This window comes from Parus major, chromosome 1A (genome assembly GCF_001522545.3).
Source record: "Parus major isolate Abel chromosome 1A, Parus_major1.1, whole genome shotgun sequence".
NCBI lineage: Eukaryota > Metazoa > Chordata > Aves > Passeriformes > Paridae > Parus > Parus major.
Genome location: NC_031773.1, coordinates 36029863 through 36051913, shown reverse-complemented (window position 1 = coordinate 36051913; position 22051 = coordinate 36029863). Strand labels below are relative to the sequence as shown.

The window sequence follows — 22051 nt, the reverse complement described above, 5'->3', positions numbered from 1 at the left end:
CTACTTGCTCATACCATTGACAATGCTTTCATAGCAAGAAAGTGATTTTACTAAAAGGCAGCTAATGGGAGATACAAGCACTGAACTCTAGTCAAAGCGCAATGAGGGTGCAGAGGGCTGCCTGCTTTCCCAAAAAACCCTCAAACCCAGAAACCAGCTTTCAAATCATCAGGACTCTCAAGCACAACAATTCCTCTGATGGAGCACTGCAAATCTTGGATGGAGATCTTCAGCACAGATCAAGTCCTCCCTGGTCTTTTCTTGACAAGCCAAAGGGTGGTCAGCCTGGACACAGCCTCACCAGGAACAATGTGTGGGGAAGGGGAGAATACCACCACTAATGCACAGTGTCAATACCAAACCAAGACTCAGTAGAAAACACTTTTTTCTTCCCTTTAAATGTGCTCCTGAGTCCTAGCCTTATACTTTAATACATGTTGCTGGTTATAAATGTCCTGATTAAATTCAAACCTGGATTGTTACCTTGTTTCTACTCAAACTCTAGCCTTTAGCATGGACCAGAAGAGCCAAGGTAGTCTGTCTCCTTCAAGTGCCACCCAGAAGCACACATCTTGTGTGTGTGTGTGACACATCCTAGCCCTGTGCAGATGTCTGGCTGAGCCTTAGAATACCTCAAACGTACAGTAAAAAAGTACATTAGGGCCACAGAACACATTCCCTAGATGGAGTTCTCCCCTCAGAAATGTCACCTTGCCAGCATGCTTCACTTAAAAGACAGGAATATTTAATTAGCAAATGCTAACTTTAAGTGGTAGTGCAAAAGTATAATTTACCACAACAGTGTAGTAACTCATAGGATTTCACATCTGTACAGATTTGGGTGCATGCCATCTGTAAGAAACTTGTACATCTTTCCAGAAAGGTTTCTGATACTGGTCAGAAACTACACTCTAGGAAATCACACCCCAAGTCAATACAAACACTGCATCTAAGAGTCAATATTTATTTGATTAATAACTTACAAAATTTAACAGATTTAATTTATGTAAGGAGAGCTAGTTTATTAAACATTTTACAGATTTTTTTTTTTGTTCACAATGTAATACACATCAAGATCTCGACAGTATTAAAATAATACTTGGCACAGTTATAAATAATATACAAAAAAATCCACAGCTTAAAATGTAGTGATGCTGTTTTACACATTAATTGAAAAAAAATCTGGTGGACATCAAAGAATACAAAAACCTGCAAAGAAACAGCACATGTTTAGGGCCAAGACAAAATTCCTATTTATTCTACCTATGTCAGATTAAGTTGGTCTGATCTATTGTTTGTCTGGATCAGTTTAAGTTTCAGAAGCAATGCAGTTTTGGTTCAACAAGTGAATTTTAAGTTTGATAACTTGACAGAAAAATGCTGCATAGTTGGCTCCCCCCTGCTTGCTTTATGATTTCACATCAACAATTCAGTGTTACTCAAGACAAGTTACATTTTGCACTGGAAACTTCATACATCCCAAATCCAGATATGCATGTTAATTTTCACAACTACCTACTATCGCTCAGATTCTGCAGGCCTCAACAAATTGTCACCAGAGAGCTACTGACATGTAAATAGTGCAGAACTTGCTATGTGCTACCAAGGATTACCTCTTCTTTTGCAAACATTTTTGACATGGAGTGCATGATGCAATTCATGGCAGTTAATGCTACTGGGGAAATATGACCAAAACTTGCATCATGCACTGAACTGCTCTTCTGGTGGCTGGATGATATTTAATAAAGTGTATTGAAGCTCCTCTAGTCAACCGACCCCCAACTAAAATGCAAAAAAAAAAAGAAATGAATGAAGAAATATGCAGAGCATCATTGGTGATTAAAACAAACCATAGTGTAAAACTTTCATGCTATTTTGTGATTAGAAAAAAATATGAATAACTTAAGTCAATTGTTTTTACAGAAATAGAGCATGTTTTTGTTAGGATTACAAATTTGTCTGACAACAGTAGCCAAAGCTTCTTGCCACCCCTATACCCAAACCTCTCCTCTTAAGTGTCCAAAACAACGTTGATTTTTCCAGTATTAAACATTCAAGGATTAATGCTGCACTTCTGTAAATCCTGATACTTGCAAACTAAGTGCATGTCTTGAGATCAATGAACAGCTACAGAAAAAATGTTTACTTGCAAATACTGAACATCAACTATTTACAGTTTCACTGCTCCTCTTACTAAGGCAAGGGCCGGGAATACCACTAGATTGCTTTATTACCTGTAATCTGCGTATTACAGAAAACGCTAATTTTGCCAAGCATCAAACATGCAGTGAATTTGCAGGGCATAATGCCTATTAACAGCAATATTTAACATCACTAAAAGCTCATTAGATATCTTCCTACACTTTTTTGGTTGAATAAAATGAAAATGAGCAGCTTTAAATACACTAAACACACACTCACGAAGAGAAAACTATTTGATAAATTATTTATATACAGATACACATTCTTTACACTGGTCTCAGACATCTGCTTTCAGGTCCCTCCCCAAACTCCCCTCACAGGTTCCCCTCACAGGTTCCTCGAACCACTGGGTTGCTACAGCACTTAGAAGAGAACTAAACTGATTCTCAGTCTCTCTGTAAACAATAGTTAAGGAAGCAGTGAACAATTCACTATGAGTATATGAAAACACCATAACAAAAATCAGTGCATCACATTCAAGAAAAGCCCCTTTGGAATGCAATTTCAGATCATTCCTTACCTTCCAACACATCTGTAGCATGAGAACTTAAAAACAGAAATTAAGGGCGATTTCCACGTGCAATACACCATCATCTTCAGAACACCGCTCTGCATTTTCTGTGTGCACGTGCTGTTATGGGGATTCTGATTTTTTTGTTTTTTTAAAGTTTGGGTTCTATTATTTCACATCCAAATGAAATAAGCATTTCAGGCAACTTTGGGTTCTTCTGCAATTGCATTCAATTTGCAACTATCTTGTCTTTTTGTAACTGAGACATTTGCTTTTACATCTGTGGTATCCCCCATGTAATTTCTCTTCAACGTGTCTCCAAATACACTACACTGTACTGTATGAGGACCAAACCTAATACTAAAACATTGCTAGTTTGTAAGTTGCTTATACAATTACTTCAAAGATAATTATTTTTCCCCACTTTTTTTTCCCTGAACATTATATACTGTAAACTAATTTTACAGGTGTGTCATGCAATTAAGCAGAGCTTTAACTTTGACAGAAAAGCTTTCCTTATTGGCGCAGTTGTTTATTTCAGACTACATTATTTCAGAACAGGGTTATTACAAGTATTTAGTTGTACCACTAACTGGTGGCAAAAACAATCACCAAAATAACGTGGGCAACATATTTTTACTCAACATTAACTGACGTGCCCTACTGCTATAACTTGTTACAGGGGATCCCCACCATAGGATGTTTATAACAGTACTGAAAAGCACATTTTTCAATGTACATCTTACTACAGAAAATCTGTATTAAAAAAATCACATTACAGGAACTACAACATAGCGATCAGTGAACTCTGTATCATGAAATTTAGTTTTATATTCTAGATTCTTGTTTCAGTGGAATTATTGATATTGGGATACAAATTTTTCTGCTCAGCACAATATAACTACTTATGTCAATACTTCAATAATCTCATGCTCCATTGTGAAAGATCTTAAATAAAAAACCCGATAACAAATACTGTGAATATGTTGTCATGAATAATTCTCATGTTAAGAACTGTTAAAATCCCTTTTTGATCTTCCTCCTCTTCCTTATCAGGTTTGGCAGTTTATTCTGTCCATTTATACTTTTGTTAATAAAACTCTGATGAAGAGAAGGTACCTTTATGATTCATCATCAGCCCTACACAAAGCATGCTACTCTTCAAGGGATGTGGAGTCGAGAGAGACAGAGAAAATTTTTCAGGCACCACTCAGTATGATATGCTCACAGGATGAAGGTGGTGCTACACTAGCTGGTAGCCTGATCCTGAAGTTTGGTCATATTCTATTGTATACTGCCTTGTCCAGTCCACAATAACAGGCCGAAAAAGACCACAGCATCTGAATTCAAAGAAGTCTATAATGTTCCTTATACATCCATGGCTAAAAACAGAAGAAAAACACACATTAGCAAGGAATATCATAGCTCATCTAACAAAGTACATCATCTTTTTGCCTACCTAAAAATTTGGTTCGTCACCCTTGAAGTTAGTAACTTTAGACAACCAAGTATGTTTAGAATTGCTCTCATACTTGATAAGCAATTTGATGAGCACATTCTGAAATAACAAGTGGTCACCAGACTGGTGAATGTTTGATTCTTAGGCATAATCAAGACACCAACTTTCTTCCATTATCTACCAAAACAAGTTTTTAGCCATCTACCACCATGTAGCACAACCTGGTAGTTCAGATCCTGTTCTAAGAGGAACAGTGGCACTGTACAGATGGCATGAAGTGAATGTCTTCCTAGAATAATTTCTGTATTTATTAATATCTGCTTCTGCATACATACTGGTTCACCAGCTGTAGGTCTAGGACCAACCAGGTCCCTTGACAACACAAAATTAAGAAAGCACTGTCTGAATCAAATGAACTATTGAAGTACTTTCTGTGGCTGAATCAATTAACTGTCAAATATTTAAGAAACCTACAAAAAACTCCCAACATGAGGGGGATTTTTAACTTAATTAGACATGGGCTGAACAGATCAGTTTTCTGGAGGAGAAGCTCATGTAATATGTGAGAGCAGGTCTAAGCAAAAAAGAGATTAAACTATTTGATGTCAATGCTTCATGTGACAGGTGATGCTAAGTCAATTATTTCAGACATCTGGTGTTATTTTCGCATGTAATTTTTATAATAGCAGCTATTTCAGTTAAAATGGTTGGTGAATGTGACAGTAATTTGGGATCAAACTAGCACTTTTTTCCTATCCTGTGTTTTCCAGGCAAAGTAATTATCTGGATTTGCTACAACTCTAATCTATAGGAACACTGCAGCTACACAGAGATGCTTCTCTGCTTCTCACTACAAGCTCTGTTTGAAGAGATATTAAAAAAACCCCACACAATTGTCTAGCACAGAAATCCATCTGCTACATAACAGAATCACAGAATGGGCAAGGTTGAAAAGGACTACAGTGGGTCCTTGGTTCAACCAGGGACGTCCTAGAGCACATTGCACAGGACTGTGTGAATCCATGCTGACTGCTCCTGATCACAATTCCCATCTCCCATCTCCTTTACCCTGCGTGGTACCAGAAAGAGCAGCAGCTCCCACAGGAGGCACAGCATGCACAGCAGGATGAGAGGTAGTTTTTTCTTTATCCAGCTCCTTTTGTAACATGCTCTCAAACCATCAATATATCAGCTTCGTGCCTTCATTTACGTCCTGCTTTGGCTCCACAAGCTGCTCTATGACCCTGTATTCCCATCTCAGTGCTATTTCATCCCCAAGACCCCATCCTTCATCTTGCATCCTCATCACTACAGAAACCAGAATCCCAATCTACCCTTTTAAGTACTGATGCCCAAAAACTGTATGCAACAGCTTGCTCTCACCCATGCAATACCCACTTCAGTTCCTGGGACATCCTGCTCCCTTTCCCCACAAACAGCTTTAGCCATGCTCTTCCTCATGAACAGAAAGAAAGTGAAGCCTCTCTTCTCACAGTAGAAGAAAGGGGAGCTACTGCACAGAGCAGCACATTCAACAGCACAGTAAGTATTACTCAGGAGAAAGTGCCCGGTGTGGGAATCAATGTCCAGGTCAACACAGACATGCTGCAGTAAGCAACTACCTCTGGTTTGAGCATCTGCTTTATAAAGAGGGTATTTATTTCCCCATCAGCTCTATGATGAAATACAACCACTGCTGGAAAGCATTCTTTTCTGTGTTTATGCACCGTATGCTACAAAGCATTAACCACTTCCTTTAACTGGATAGAATGTGACTGTGAAAATAGCTGTCAAGATTCAGCACTCCAAGTAGAGAAGATATTCTGAAAGTATTTAGGTGTGTTCTGTTTCAACAAGCAACATGATTCAAATGTATGCAAGGCTACACAAGAAATTTGTATATACTTCAAAACTTACTTGAATGGGCTTTCAATAGATGTGGTTGTAACTTTAAAGTGCTTATATCTTCTTGCATTCATCCTTTCATTTGTTGTGATACCCAAGCAAGATATCTTAAAACAGGAAGAATAAGTAATTTAGCTTACATAAAAACATTTAACCGAGTACTGCACAAGACAGACTGAAAAAGGACCAAATTTACTGTTTAAAGTCCTTCTTTTGACAAACAAGTTTTTGACTGTAGAAATTATCAGAAGCAAACATAAAGCATAAGATTTTGAAATTGATATATGTTGTAAGTAATTAATATTGTAAAATTGGAAGACAAAATCTTACTGAAAAGTTTTACCTAAGAATTAGAGAATAATTCCTCTTTCCAGGAAATCTTTCTGGTAAGATTGAATTCAAGTTGCATGGTTCATTAATGACAAGTCATACTTCAAAGTTTTCAGTATGACTTTTGTTTCTTAGAAAGGATAAAGAAAACTTGGGTTTGGTCAGATTAGAGTTCAATAATATGGCCTCAACTCACACTGAAGCAGTGTAAGAAATTATTGCATCCTCTGTCAAACTACCACTCCCTTTCTGTTAATAACATACAGCATCATTCTAAGTTGGCCCCACAGCTCTTATCCTCTTTTAGTCTTTATTGCCCTTTTCTGGACCGTCTTACATTTCTGTCATTCTGATAATGGAAAGCAGGAAGTAGGTAATTTAACCTCTTGCACCAAAAAAGTGCCATGTGAATTAGAACTGAATGATGCCTAATGCTAAGAGATGCTTGCTTCCTCCAGCAAGGCTGAGAGATTAAACACTTTGACTAGTACAATGGATGTGAAAATTTAAATGACAGAACTATGTGATATTGTTCTATCACTCTCAAGACACAGCATTTTGAGTGAAATGCTCTTCCATACCTGATACATCTGACACATCAGTAACACAGCCACCCACATGAAGTGAAACACACTGTTTAGAAACATCCAAAACATCCATGGAGAACAGGTAGCAATCTGTGTAACGTAGGTCCAAAATCCATCCTTTGTGTAACTTGTCTCACAGTGGAAACCCCAGTCTAGTGGAAAAAAAAAAGTCAAAAAATATAAGGAAGATTTAAGGTAAGTTTATTGTACAGCAACATATAATCCCCACATTAGAATGCATTCAGTTAAGTAAGGAAACTACAAGTGCCAGAAGAGCTTTACTTGCTCTCTCTTCCTTTCCTAACTCCTTGAATACAGGACACATGCACATACTTGTCTGTGATGAAGAAATAAAGATCTAGGACAAGAAAAACATCTTCTAAATTAAAATACATAATACAGTCAAAAATTAACATGCAGTTCAATTCCAGGATAAAAACACAAAACTCTGATAAGGCAAAGATTTATAAAAATCTATAAAAATACAAGAAGATAAAGTATATAGAAGCAATTGAAGAAAAAAGCCAAAAAAATCACATTTACTCACAAGAGATACATCCATAGATCATCCAGCAGATCATAAAAAGCAGGAAGAACAGGTATCCCATAAAATAGCGATGGTTCCCTGCTCCTAAAGTTGCAAAACAGGGACCAAATTACTTCACTTTCAGCAGCAGAATGACAACATTATGCCAGAAAGTTTAATTGCTTGCTTAGTAGTACTGTTTATTATTGAACATAGAAACATTACTCTACAATATTAAGCCACTATTTCAAGACAGTGAAATTAAGCCAGCTAATTTCAAGACAGTGAAATTAGCTGGTTTACTTATGATTTTTCTTTTATTTCTCAGACAACAAAGCAACTTCAATTTCCTGTCACATTACAACTGCAATTCACTAACTCATTTGTAACCTCTTTCATGAACTACTAAAATTATTGATAGACAATATTTAGAGTAATGTTGGTGACAGTTGTTGCAGAGTCCTTAACAGCCAGGAATTACAGGTTAGTCAGTATTTTTTTTAAAGCCATTGAAAAACCATCAAACTGCAGAGTTCACTTTCTTAAAAGTAATAGAAATACAAACAAATATACAGCCTTTCTTGAAAATAAGCTAACTCATGTCTTATGTTTGGATGCTTGATGAAGCTAGCTAAAAATAAGATATCTAGTAAAACTCGTAAAACAAATGCCTATAACTAAACAGACAAGGCCTAAGAACCTAGCTACAACAATGAATGGGATAAAAACAACTCTGCCTTAGAATTCTAATGCAAGAAAATTCAGTTACTAGAAGACTGATCTATTTTTAACAGTAGTAAAGCTAAAAATATGCCTCTTATGAGAGTACATCATAATTCTGAAGTACTCAGCCTTCCTTCTGTTTGTAAAATATGTCCAGTGTTGCAACCTTCCAACAGCTCCAGGCTGTAAACTAAACCCACAGAGATGATAATGGGCTACAAAAGATTTGGCTGTCATCATTTACCAGCACAGCATTTACTTCTTTATTATGTCAAATGTTTTCCCTGCTAAAACAAGAGCATCCTCTGGAGGCAGAAAATAATCAAGTGCTTTTAGCAAGTGAGCTGAAAGACTGTATAAATAAGAGATGAGGAAAACATATAACACAAGCTAGTCTAAACATAAGACACTTCTTTGAAAATCAAACAAGTTCCCAAAACCACAAAATTACATTGTAATGTTGCCTTCAATCACCCAAAGGCATATGAGAAAGTGTTGGGAATGTCCATAAGGTATCGCTTTAATTTACATTCTAAATTTCTGTTAAGTTTCAGAAAATAAATTCTATAAAGAACATAGATGTTAAGCAGTGACCTAGAAGTCCATCTGAGAGGCATCTGATGGGATGCTTCTTTCAGCAACATCTTTAATGATACTAAACCAAATTCTGCCATATGTGTGAAGTAAAAATATAGGTGTAGCATTTAAAACTATAAATTAAATAGTACAATCTTGATAGCAGTTAAAAATTAAAAAACATCTGTGGAAAAATAAACTGGACAAAATGTATTTTGAATAGTATTAGGCAAAACACAGTACTGTGCTCCACAGTCACCTCCTGGATTGGCAGGAATAGAGTCATCCTTTGCAGTTAAAATAAAAAATCTGTGATACTCCTATTTTGATACTGCCACTTTGCTACTCCATTTAGAGGATAAATATAATCATTTCTAGAGACTTGTTTGCTGTATTTTAACTAAAATCTTGAGGAAAACAATTTGCCCTAGTTGCCAATTCATTTATTTTTTATATTCATTATATTAATAATTTTTATATTAATTTCACTTATTATAGTCTCCACTTTTTGTCAACTTCTACAAAATGGCAAAAATATTCTAAGTCTCTTTATGTGCCAAGTTTTATCCCTAAAGGACTTATTTTAGAGTGTCTGCAAACACTCCTACAAGATTTCTCAGTCCTATCTTTAGCAACATTCTTATCCTTTTAACACATTCTACATACATCCAAATTCCACCTTTCCAGAAAGGCATGACTCATGTTCCCCTTTTTGGCAAACATACCACCAATGCTGTTTTAAGAATGGATTGTTTTGCAATCCCATACTTAGAGTGACCACGTACCAATCTGAGACAAAGAAGCCATATAAGGCTGTTGAGACTATCACTTCCTCTGGTTCAGCTCCAGCTCCCATACTGAGATTTCTAATGCTTTCTCCCAGCATAATTTCAAGACCCCTAATGTTTAGTTTTACCTCCAGCTTCCCCACTCTGTACACCACCACTAAAAGACAGATTCTACTTTTCCATCATCACCGTTACTTAAAATCCATTTCCTCCACCTACCCTAATCCCATCACTCAGAGACTCTCTCAATACACACAAAGATCTTTCCTCCCCCATTTGTTTTTAGGACTTTTTCCAGTTACTGATTAAAATACTGGGTTCTCTCTGTCCCATCGACACGTACTCCTCAGTACTCTTGCAAAACCTAAGCCCATGCTCCCCCGCCTGTCTGAATTAATATTTTCTTAGTTTTTCATTGTGAAACATCTAAAATATAAACCAAAAGTATCTCAGTAACATCTGCAGGAAACTTAAAACATAAGGGGGTGATATAAGCTGATGTCAATGAGACTTTAAAGATGTTCTATTACAATTTAAATGCCAGGATCAATTATTTTACTCTTGATTTTCAGACCAAACTATTCTGATTAGTTATTACTTTATCTATTTGAAAGGACTACAATGAAGCATGTACTTATGCATATGAACTGTTAACTGTCAGTGAAGCCAGGTCTTAACTCCTCCCCAAGATTAAAGTTACCTCTACTTGTGTCCTAAAAAATTAAACATATGAAGCAAGCTGCACTCATTTCCTAGCTGAGAGGTCTTCAGTGCTCCCCGCATAATAATGGATTTCAAATAAGTTTCTCAAAAAGTATGACTGGGAACAGCAGCATTTAGAGACTTTATTTCTACTCTACATCCATTCATTTCATTATCACTGGGGAGAACAAAAGACAACCTGGATGGTCGAAAAGAGGAGAATACCTCATTAGGAAGTTATTCTGTATCTAACTTCTATAATCATAACAATTTCAAATATGTATATTTTACCAATAAATCACTGAATATTATTAGTCTAAATTAAAATTTCTGGCTAATGTAACAGATAATAATCAGTTGTGGAATTGGCACATGCCTTTTCAGCAGTTAAGCTTTGCATCTTTTCGTGACTGAACTTTATGTCAATAAAAAATACATATGTAGCAAATTGAATTAGACATGGAACAGTTTTGAGGATGGGCATATTACAGACAATACAAATGAGAATAATGTAGAGAATCACGTTTAGAAAAAGAATTAAGCTCAATATTGAAAAGCCTTTCTTAAGAAGCCAAGTCACTTCCACTGTGAAATGAGAAGAGGGAAAACCTTGCAGAGCATTTTGGCAAACAACTCACCTACACAGTTCCCCACCCACGGGCAGTGGTGATCGAACTTGGCTATACAGCGATTGCAAACACCACAGTGTTTGGACCTCACTGGCTTCCGTATCTGTAAAGGATAATAAACATTTGTTTAGAAAAGCAACTTACCCTGATAGATTTTAAATAGAAGAAAACACAAGCCCCCAATTTAAATGTAAATTAATTGACGTGTTGTTAATTCCTCAGAAAACTTAAAACTTGAAGTAATTCTTAAGGCAATCCTATCTATTTAGGTTCATCTACACACTGTTCAACACAAACATCAGGTACAACTGCACTGAAATGATTTTCACATTATTTTTCTTATACAAAGAATTATTTTTTTAATACAAACTACTTCTATCACCTCCAGCGATTGAGCTTTGTACAGCTCATTTCAACCAGCATAATTTCAGCTTTTAACAATTAAAAAAAAAAGAAGGAGCTTGACTTCCACAATTCTGTGTGGTTTGTAACCGAGCTCTAACATAAAATTTTCAGGTTATTTTCTAAAGACAGAAATATGACTCAACAAGCAGAACTTGATGAAACTTGAAATGCTGAATTACTCCCAAAAATTTTTTTTGAAAGGTTATGTCTTAAAATAAGTGGTCTGAGATATATATGTATATACAAACACATAATTTTTAAGGTGTTACATCTGTATACAATTTTCCAGTTCAAATTTGGAGTTACAAACATCATTCATGTTTCACATACATCAGAGCTTGGCAGTGTTAACACTGATACACTTGAGCATTTTGTGTTTGCTAGCTGACTTCCAAAGAAAAGACATGGCATATTTGCTTTACAAAAATTAATTTTTTCCCTCCCCTCCCCTCTTAACTATTCCCAGATAGAGAAGCACTTGATTTTTTGAAAAATATATTTTACATGATTTTAATTAGGCACAACATAATTTTACTGCAAGTTATGGAGGTAGTGGAATGTCAAGTGTGATTTTTAACTTGCTAGTGTATAACCAACCAACATGGTAGACATACTGGATACCTGAATTTTGATATTGGCAAGTTATTTCCATAATGAAAATTTTTCTCCTCTCACTGTTGCATTTTTTTTTTTTTAAACACTGGTTAGATTAAATAGTACAAATGAATTCTGCCTTTGAAACTGCAATAATAAGGCCAAATATGTATTCATTACAGGAACACTAATTTTGGCTTAGCATTAAAGGAAAAAAAAAAATCAGTGGTGAAATTGATTAAAAAATATACTACCAAGCAAGTACTGCAGAATATACTGAGGTCCAGACTTCCTGTCTCTGCAAGTTCTACTATTGTCTGCAGGAAAAAGAAAAATTATAATTTAGCATATAAACTAATGGCAACAAGCATTTTCAGACCTGTGGCTGTGAGTCCTTTATTTCAGGTACTTTCTACATACAGGAACAAATTCAATTCAGATGAAACTGATTTTGAATCTACTTTCTTAAACCAATATGCATATTTACTTTTAAATTAATTCTAGTTTATACTTACTCCTAGTCAGATACTGTGATTTCAGTGCTTCTGGTGTGACTTTTGATTACCTAGACAATTTCATAATTAGTCTCTCTGATTTCAGTGGGAATGTAACACTACACTACAGACAAAGGAAAAGATGCAAACAGGAACGTGCATGGTCTGACACTCAACACTGGAGTTCAGTATTGTTCACAAGCAAAATCCCAAACCTCAGGAAAACAGAACTGAACAAGAGCAGAGGAATAACTTTTAAATATAAGTGCAGACCCAGGATCACTTCAGTTAGATCCACATCATTGTGCTTTGTAAACCTTCCATGCTTCTGAACCACAGAAAACTTCTATATATTTCTTCACTTGCTTTAAGAGGGACTTGGATTATTTTATAACACAAAAGAAATGATATGACATATTAGAACAACAAACATCTGAGATTTTTGCTTACTAAACATTTCTAAACATACTTAATATGGTCATCTGAAATGAAAATAATTTTCTTAGTTATTTCAAAGCTAAAGGCTAACTCAGCATTAAATATTTGAAGACAAATTATGAAAATGGGAAGTGCTACACTGCATGAAGTAACATACACATCCTACAGTGGCTCATACCCCTGGTAACAGAACATTTTACCATGTGGTTAGCTGCAATGTAAGAAATCTGAAACATTCACAGCCATATGCATCTGCCTCAGTAAGTTGCATTTTGCAATTCCTGCCCAGTTCAACAAAGTTTTTGGAACCACGCTTGCGTAACTTAAGCAAGTAGATCAAATAAACTGCATATTTGTGCAATTTGCTGAATCCAATCCAAAGTGTCATAGTTGACTACTCTATATAATTTAGTCCAGTTGAAGGAAAAGAATTTAGTTGGGAATTTATCTGGCAAACTAGCAATAACAGAAATGGAATTTTCAGAGTAAATCCAAATCTGCACATTGATTAAGAACTCATCTATAACCTACTGCAGAATACAAAAATCATTTTATCTACGCTATCCTTTTAATGGTTATTATATTTTCTTTCCTGCATAAGGATGTAACTCCAAGTAGCCTGATCTTGATCCACACAGGTCTTTTCCTAAATAACCATGAAGTAGAAGCTCAAAGTTCATTTTAGGTGGAATGCTGGCTTCCAGGAAACTTAAACAAAACCAAACACTTTTGCTGCTTGTCAAGTTTTGGCATATTCAATGCTCAGTTTGGCTGCTGGAAACAATGCACATGATTAAAAATATGAGATGCTAATAATGATACAATATCTTAGATATCATTAGATCACTCATTTTCTCTGACATTTATACCAAAATAAAAGCCAGTCCCAAACTTCCTGGGGTTTTGGCTGTTTTAGCCTCAAAATGTTTGTCAGTATAATACTTTTAGATACAAAAGTAAAGAAAAATAGAGGTGCTTAAAAGTCTGGAAAGTTTTCAGAAAATTAACTAACACTTTTTCCATAATGGCTATTTGTTTCAGTAGGGCAAAAGTCTGAAACTTCGCATTTTCTTTTTCACTTAACTGCTTTTTAAACTTTTAAAACTGAAAATTCAAGTTACAATTTTATTTTACTTCTCAGTATGACCAATATGCAATTTTGCAACAGGTAAGACTTGAAATGCATTCCAGATGTTAAAAAAAAAATCTGGAAGGCTTTTTAACATCTTAAACCTCATACAACTTATTGAAATGTAATGTACTGAACAGCAAACCAGCTACTCTGATCAGCTGATGGAAGGCTGTTGAAGAACAAGTTTGTATCTCTTGGCTTTACCTTTTTCTTTTGTTCTTCCGTGGCTTTGATGATTCCTGGATCCGACTTCCAGGATTTTCCAAAATTGTAGAAAAGTGCAACACTATTAGCAAGGAACGGAAGATGTATAAAGAAAAAATTGAGATGTGTTTACAGTCAAGGAATCTCAAGTGTAAAACTGAATTTCCTCTTGAACATTCTCACTGATAATTTTGAAAAAAAATTAAACTAAACTTAAATTTTACTAATGCCCTTGAGTCACTGTCTTCAGAATTAATAAAAATTCAGCATTGCTGTAAGAACTAAGTACTCAGCATTTTCCATTGCTCGACCTTTAACACTTACTTTTAAGAATCATCTATTCCATAAGGTATTTCTAAACCATTTATCCTTCTAAAAGATCAATAACAACAGTTCTGTTTTTGTAACTGTTTTCCTTTTAATTAAATTAAATCCCATGAAATTTATCTTCTTAATCACTATTTCCTGTTTTCAGAATAAACATTTTGGAGTTCTATTTATAAGACAGACATTTGAGTGCCTATGTCTTCAGTGGCTTGACATTCCTGTGATATCACAGGACAGGCTGTTTCTAGCCATAGATGGAATTTTGCTGTAATGGTCACTGTTGCATGGCAATCATGTCCCAACACCACTTATCTCCAAGAAAGGTACTGTCTGAAACCTGGGGTCCTGTAATAAGGCAAAACACATATTTTGCATCACTGAAACTTATTTTTAACATACTAATATGTCTAATACTTGAAACACCACAGGATTTATTCTTCTCTGTTAGTGTTGATAAAATCACTTACCATAAAGACAGAAAATAACCATTTGTTTTAAAATACATTTCCTGCATTCAATGCCTTGCCATGTAACATGCTCGTCTTACAGCACTTGACATTTCTTCAGAGAATTAAAACATTTTTAGCAGTGATGTTGAAAAGCCAAATACTTCAGATGTTTCTCTTCCACAAAAGGAAAATTATTTATTCTCATAAACCTACAAAAGACCTAACAAAACTGACTAAAGACACCTTCTGTCAGCTGCCTGTTATAAAGATGGCAGTTGTAAGAAGATGCCCTGCTTGACAAATCTGTGGTGGCAGCCTCTACAGCATTATCCAAACAAAAAGGACACCTAGTACTCAGGCAGAAAGCACTACACACCCAAATTACACTGCATTTTGAGTAACTTAGATACATTCAGATCTAAATAGCTTGCAATGCAAAAGAACCCTGAAATACAAACAAATACAAGCAGCCCTCTTTGATTTCTAAAGTGCTAAGGAAGTCTGGTGTTTATCTGAAGTGTATCCCAAATAATTTTTGTTTTTCTCCTATTGGGGCAAGGAAATTGCTGTGGATTTCTAATAAAAAATATTGGCAAGTTAAATTAAAATTTTCATAATGTATCTTATACAGTAGAATGTTAGTATCAGCTTACTAAAGGCAATTAATCTTTTCAGTAACAAGATGTTTCCTGCAAGTTTATAACTTGGGGGGTAAAAAACCATCAACTATACTGTAACCTAAACACTCATGGCTCTATTCTATACATTAGAGATGAAAAGCTCTGACTTCAAAATTTATACAATCCAAGTTCTTCCTATTTTTTTTTTTCAAAAGCTACCTGATGCCAAGAATAAACTGGTGCAACTGAATTGCTTAGATAGAGAGAGACTACATTTTCTTTAGAATACTAAAAAAAAATCACTGGGTTTTTTACAACACTGAAAGGTAGTTTTCCATTAAATGTACCTTAATCAGACAACCATTACAAACAATAAAGGTACAACTGGAACCAATTTTATGACCCATACCATACGTCATGTCTAGACTTTTAAAAGAGATGTGAGAAAAGACTAAGAAGGTTTTTATAACCTTAATGCTTTTCTACTAGAATTGTTTTTTTACTAACTCAAATTTGGATAACCTGTAACAAAGCAGCTGTCCATTGTGTCAACTTACTCCTCCCCCATTTTACTCCCACAAATACAGAGAGAACGTAAGAGATGCTCCACAGAGCCTGTCTTCCCTGTCCTTTTATCATGGTGGTATCAGATGAGTGCAGTGCTGACTGTGTAAACAATGGCAGATAAAGGACTTCTGTGCTAGAGCTGGGAGACTACAGGAGAATTAAAAAGTTTTCTTCTCCAGGGTATTTCCAGCATGTGATGTAGATAAACAACTTCAGCTGTAGGATTCATCTCACCCACTTTAAATCACTCAGTATGGCTTCACAGATATCACGAAGGAAAAAAGCCATGTTCAATCTTATCTTCAGTTTCAAGATATTTAAATTATGTAAGTGAAACAGAGGCTTACAAGTGGCTAGTTTTTGTCACTGGCTATGAAGCATGTTTCATCTTCAATACAGATGCCCACACCAGAGGTATCTAAAATTATGCTGAACATCCCCCTGAAGTTTACTTTGAAAGAGATCTTAGCAACTTGAGACATCTCTCAAAACTCTTCACATGTAAGAAAACTTTGTTGGTTTGCAATAGCTTCAGATTAGGAAATTAGTTCTCTAGAGACAGTGTCTCTTTTTGGTAACATACTCATTTACAGCTACACGAGGAAAAAGTACATTATTATTAAGGGTTGCAAAATGCATAATATATCAGGTATTCACACCTCCGGCCTTGCCACCCATTTGCTCCTTTTATGCAGTTTCCCCAGTTTTCATTGAGACACAAAGCAGAAACACCCCCAAAACACTTCCTAATTTTAGCCCTGATCAACATCCTTTCATTATTAAAACAAGTATAAGTTGCTGAAAATTATTCCAGAAACTGGAATGAAAAAGGTCATCTCATTAAAAAGAAAATTAAAATCAAACAAGCACCACACAACCCCTAAGTCAGGTAAACATGGGATAAGTTAATTTTTCACCATGAACTGTAGTCCATTTAAAAGGCCCCAAATACATGCAGCTTCCTGCTATCAGGCATCATGCAAGTCTGAAATCAAGCCAAAATGCACATTATAGACCCAGATGTGCCCTTTTCACTAACCAAAAATCCTTTTCTCCTACACAGAAAAATCTGCAGCCAGTGTAAGCTGTCAGAGATCAAATATATGCTAATAAACCAGCTAATTCACAGAATATAGCATCACAGAATGTGTCAGGCTGGAAGAGACCACAGTGGATCATCTGGTGCCACCTTCCTGCTCAAGCAGTGTCATACAAGGGCACACAGCACAGGGTTGTGTCCACTGGGACAAACAAATTCTGGAATAACTCCAGTGAGGGGAGACTCCAGAACCTCACCGGGCAATCTGTTCCAGTGCATGCTCACCCTCACAGTAAAGAAGCTCCTTTTCATATTCAGGTGGAACTTGCTGTGCATCAGGTTCTGCCCACTGCCTCTTGTCCTATTGCTTTACACAATTAGGAAGAGTCTGGAAATATCCTCTGACACCCTCCCTTCAGATTCTTACAGACACTGATGTAGTCTCCTCTCAGTCATCTCCTCTTGAGTGTCAACAGGCCCAACTCCCTCAGCCTTTCCTTGTAAGAAAGCTGCTCCAAATCCCCAATTTATAAGAGTATATCTGGATCTAAGAGTCCAGGCAGGTCACAGCAGACAGCTATATGAGAAGCCTCATTTGACTAGACATTTATTAGACAAAATCAGTTTGCAATTAACTGAAGCTCTGCAAAAACTCTCTTCCTTACCTTCTATCTGACATAAAAGAATCCCTTAGCTTGCAAATAAACTCAGTTAGCATATCTCCTCCATGCCAGAATTATTTTTTTTAGTATTTTTTTTTTTTTAATTTTAGGAAAAGTATTTAGACATGGGAACAGAAATTCTGGACAACTGGGCCCAGAGTTTGCATTTTTGGGGTCTTTGGTTCCTGTAGTAAGATGACTGCTGACTTCTTTTTTTTTTTTGTATGAAGACTTTGTGCTCTTTTACTGAAACTAATATTTGGTAATGATTTTTTAACTGCTTAACTGTACCAATTAGCTTGTTACAGTTTTCTAAATCCTATGCAATTGTATCAGTTTTGTGGGAGATTAAAAATCATCATGAATTCTCTTACACCCAGTTTTGAAATGATCCCTAACTGAAGAAGTGTACAATGTTTGTGTTCTTTAAGCCAGACCCCATCAATTGGTGAAGTATATTTGAAATGAGATAATCAATACAGTATTAGTCAATGAAATGAAAAATTATTTTAAAAAATACAAATTACCTTATCTCATAATCTCAGCATTGCAAATAGGATGAGACAGCAATAAAGCTTGCTTAATTAAAACTGCACACTCCCATTTGTATCAAAGGAAGCAGAAGAAACAAAAAAGACCACCGTGAATAGTTTGGGTTACAGCAAACTGACATCTCAGAAAAACAGAGCAGTGTAAGAACCTTTTGACATAACAAGCAGTATTTGCTCAGCTGGAACTTAAAAGACTGCATGAACAACTGAGATATAATCTTGGTAGGACATTTACAGGACACAAGAGAATGTTCTACCTATAAATACTAATAAAAAAGAATGAAATATGAAATTCTAACCTCGCATTATTAGAAGTGTAATTTTAAATAATTTTCTTTTCTTTTAAAAATAGAACTAAACTAAAACATAGTGACTTAGTGTGTAGGATTTTTGAGGGCATTTTCACTCCTACTCTGCAAACACTAGAAAACTAGAATTCACTAATGGAGCAAGACATAACTGTCCTTTGTTATAGGCAAAATATAGTTACAGGATGCAACAGAACAGTGGCAGGGAGGCACAGGATCATAAACTCATATATAGACATAAAAATACACAGATCATATTTCTCATTCCCTGCAAGAACAGGATTTCTACTTTATCAGATAAACCAGACTCAGAAGCTGCTGAGAAAAATCCAATAAAATAGAAATATTTACAAAAAACTTCAGTACATTTTCAATACTGGCTTTTGGAAAGACACATAATTAAACCTTAGAATTTCGAAATTTATTTTTCATGTGACCACACCTAAACTCAAGAAAATGCACTGCAAATCCTTGATTTTATTTTTCTTTATGATACATTGAATTAACTGCCCTTTTCTGTCCCATTAGGATTAAACACACAAGTTGATGATCTTTCACACACCTTCAACATATCTACAAAAGAAGAAAATTCTTACCAAACACCTAAGTATTAAAGTTTCACTTGCAGCAATTAAGATCTTTATATTATTTATAATATAAAGTTCCAGTAAGGCAATTCCTGATAGTTGATTGAGGTTAAAAATTCTCTTCCCCAAGCAAAAGACAGTCTGAATTTGTGAAAACTACCAGGACATGTTTTATCACTTGAACATTACAAAATATAAAGCAGTACTCTAGTCTGCTGTAAGCAATCACATAAAGCTGTAAAAATACAGGAATCCTTCATCCAACCACAATGCTGTGCCTCATGCTATGAAAATAGAGGAGGAATGCAATTTCCTTCTAGCAATAAAGCTACAGGGCAATTTTCCAGAAGAAGAATGAATTTAGAATCTTATTACAAAGACTTCCAATTAAAAATCACCAATTAAAGGAAGATGGCCCCAAGCGCTTGGTCTCTAAAACTGTTTGTCAGAGAACTGTGTCAGCTCTAATGAAAGTAATTAGTAACTGAAGGTCTTAGACCACTACTTATGTGTATTTACAAAGGTTATGAGACACCAGCTTGGGACAGAAGCAGGACAGTATTTTATTAACATTCTGAAGTCAGATTTTATTAGGGTAATTGTCTATACATCTAGTGAACAATTAAGATTATTCTATGATTTCTAAAAAACTACACCGAACTTCAAGCTATTTAATCAGAATGACTAACAGAAATTAAAATCTAAGCAAGTTGGTAGATATATGAATGAAATATGAGCTTCAGGATAGAAACCCCAAGATTTGCCAGCTTTAAGGGACACAAGATGCAGGCCATCATCAATTTGTATTGGTTGTACAGGCATTTTAATGTGGTCAAGGACTTCAAATCAAAGCTGGACACATTCTTAGATTAGGTCCAAGCTGATGTTATGTTAGCACAAGAATGCATTTCACAGTACCTCAACATTTGCAATCCAAAACACATCACAGCTTTGGCTAACATGAGCTGCTATTTCTAACTACTGTTTTTTAAAATATTTCTCATATTCATTTTGTACTCAATTTTCTTATTCTGCAGTCACAAGTAAATTTGAGTAAAAACATAAAATTCAGACCAGGCAGACAGACTGGTAGTAGGACCAGCTTTTCTAAATAACTGTTTCAAGACATACTAATATTGGTATCATTTTTTTTTTAACTTAACAGCAACTAGATTGTAATTTTTAAGCTATTGGGTTTGTTCTTTTTGCAACATGCCAAACACTCATTTCCAGTTGCATGGGACTGCTATTCACAGCAGCATCTTTGCAAACACTGCCAGAATGGAAGGTAAAGGTAGCATGAAAGCAGGCTCTCCTCTCTGTTCTCAACCCAAAAATACACAGATGATTTAGTTAGGCTTGCAGAACAATCAAGAAGATGCCAAAACAAAAGCACTGCCACTATCCTATTTCATAGCAATTCCTTTCAGGATGAAAAGAAAACCAGTTTCTAAAAAAGCCAAACCAACATCCTCATAAAATTCATTTCAGTCATTTACAACTATAAGAACTATATTGAACATTGAATTTCTAGTTTGTTTTCTTGGCTACTGCAATTACAGTACCCAAGAAAGTTGTTTAAATATGTGATTCTATTTCCCTGCCATGGAAAATTAACATACCCCACTAACTCTGAAGCAATTTCTCCCTCCATGAGTAAGATAAATTCATATCTAGACAATCAAAACCCCAAAAATATAGTAATACAGTGAATCTCTATAATCTAGTATTGTTAATACACATATTTTCAAAATAACTGAAAATACAGTTATGAAATGTATCTGAAGTTTGTACAAAATGGAATTTCCAAAATGTTTAGGAAGATTTAACTATGAAACCAATTCCACTGGAATTGAGACAGACCATGAAGCAGCCTACTGGTTTTCAGAATAGTATCTAAAAAATGCAGTCAACTGCATTGTGTACCTCACAGCCAGAGAATATTTTACGAAGTTGCTAACATTTCTTCCACATAAGAAGTTGGTAAAACACAGGAAATTTTGCAGACTACTGTAAGTAAATTTTGAGGAAAATCTTTTACTTACCAAAGCACAGCAATAGCATGCACATTTTTAAAGCAATAAAATAATTACCATTAATATAGAAAGCAATGTTTAGTGTGATTCCCTTTTTCAAATTTTTATTAGTTTATTTACTGTTATATGCAGGATATAGCTGTGTAATTTGTCATACTATGAACAGGAAAAAAATGCTACTGTACACAATAAAGGATATCATTCCAAAACCAGAAGAACCACGTCACATACATCCAGAATTTTGTTGCCAAATATATTCCAAGAGGCAGTGCACTATGCATGGAGTGATCAAAGAATGACCTGTAATGTAGGAAAAATGTCACATGGTAAGTTTTGATTTATAAGGATTTGATTTATTAAAAATCCTGAACTATTGCTTCAAGAGAACTGTTCCTATTAAAATACGTACTATATGGGATATTGTAAAATATGCCATAAATACATTTTCTTCACTTTTCTGTTCATGAGAAATTCCCTTTTTCAACCTCCCAAGACAGGCAGAATGAGTAAACACTCATGGTAAAACTACACTGTGAAAGCAGTTAGGAACCTGTGAGATTCTTAGCAACACGGACAGTGGCTGCAAACTGTATTAAGTTTTGAGATTCCAGTGCTAAAGACATTTTGGAAACCCATATAATGACAACTGCACATTAAAATTACTTCACTAAGAAAAAAGCTTGAGACCTTGGTGTTATCA

At 35.3% G+C, this 22051-nt stretch overlaps 1 protein-coding gene across 1 annotated transcript in view; it reads right to left on the bottom strand.

The window, feature by feature from the left end:
• Positions 1-948: 948 nt before the first annotated feature.
• ZDHHC17 (zinc finger DHHC-type palmitoyltransferase 17) overlaps positions 949-22051 on the bottom strand; it is a 66755-nt gene continuing 45652 nt past the window's right edge. Inside the window, exons 10-17 of the mRNA XM_015628099.1 lie at positions 21551-21651; positions 14206-14330; positions 12192-12254; positions 10948-11041; positions 7542-7625; positions 6989-7146; positions 6090-6184; positions 949-4095 (exon numbers count right to left, since the gene is read on the bottom strand). Coding sequence (XP_015483585.1) covers positions 3957-4095; positions 6090-6184; positions 6989-7146; positions 7542-7625; positions 10948-11041; positions 12192-12254; positions 14206-14330; positions 21551-21651 — 859 coding nt within the window. The 3' untranslated portion in view covers positions 949-3956. The remainder of the gene's footprint in view (positions 4096-6089; positions 6185-6988; positions 7147-7541; positions 7626-10947; positions 11042-12191; positions 12255-14205; positions 14331-21550; positions 21652-22051) is intronic.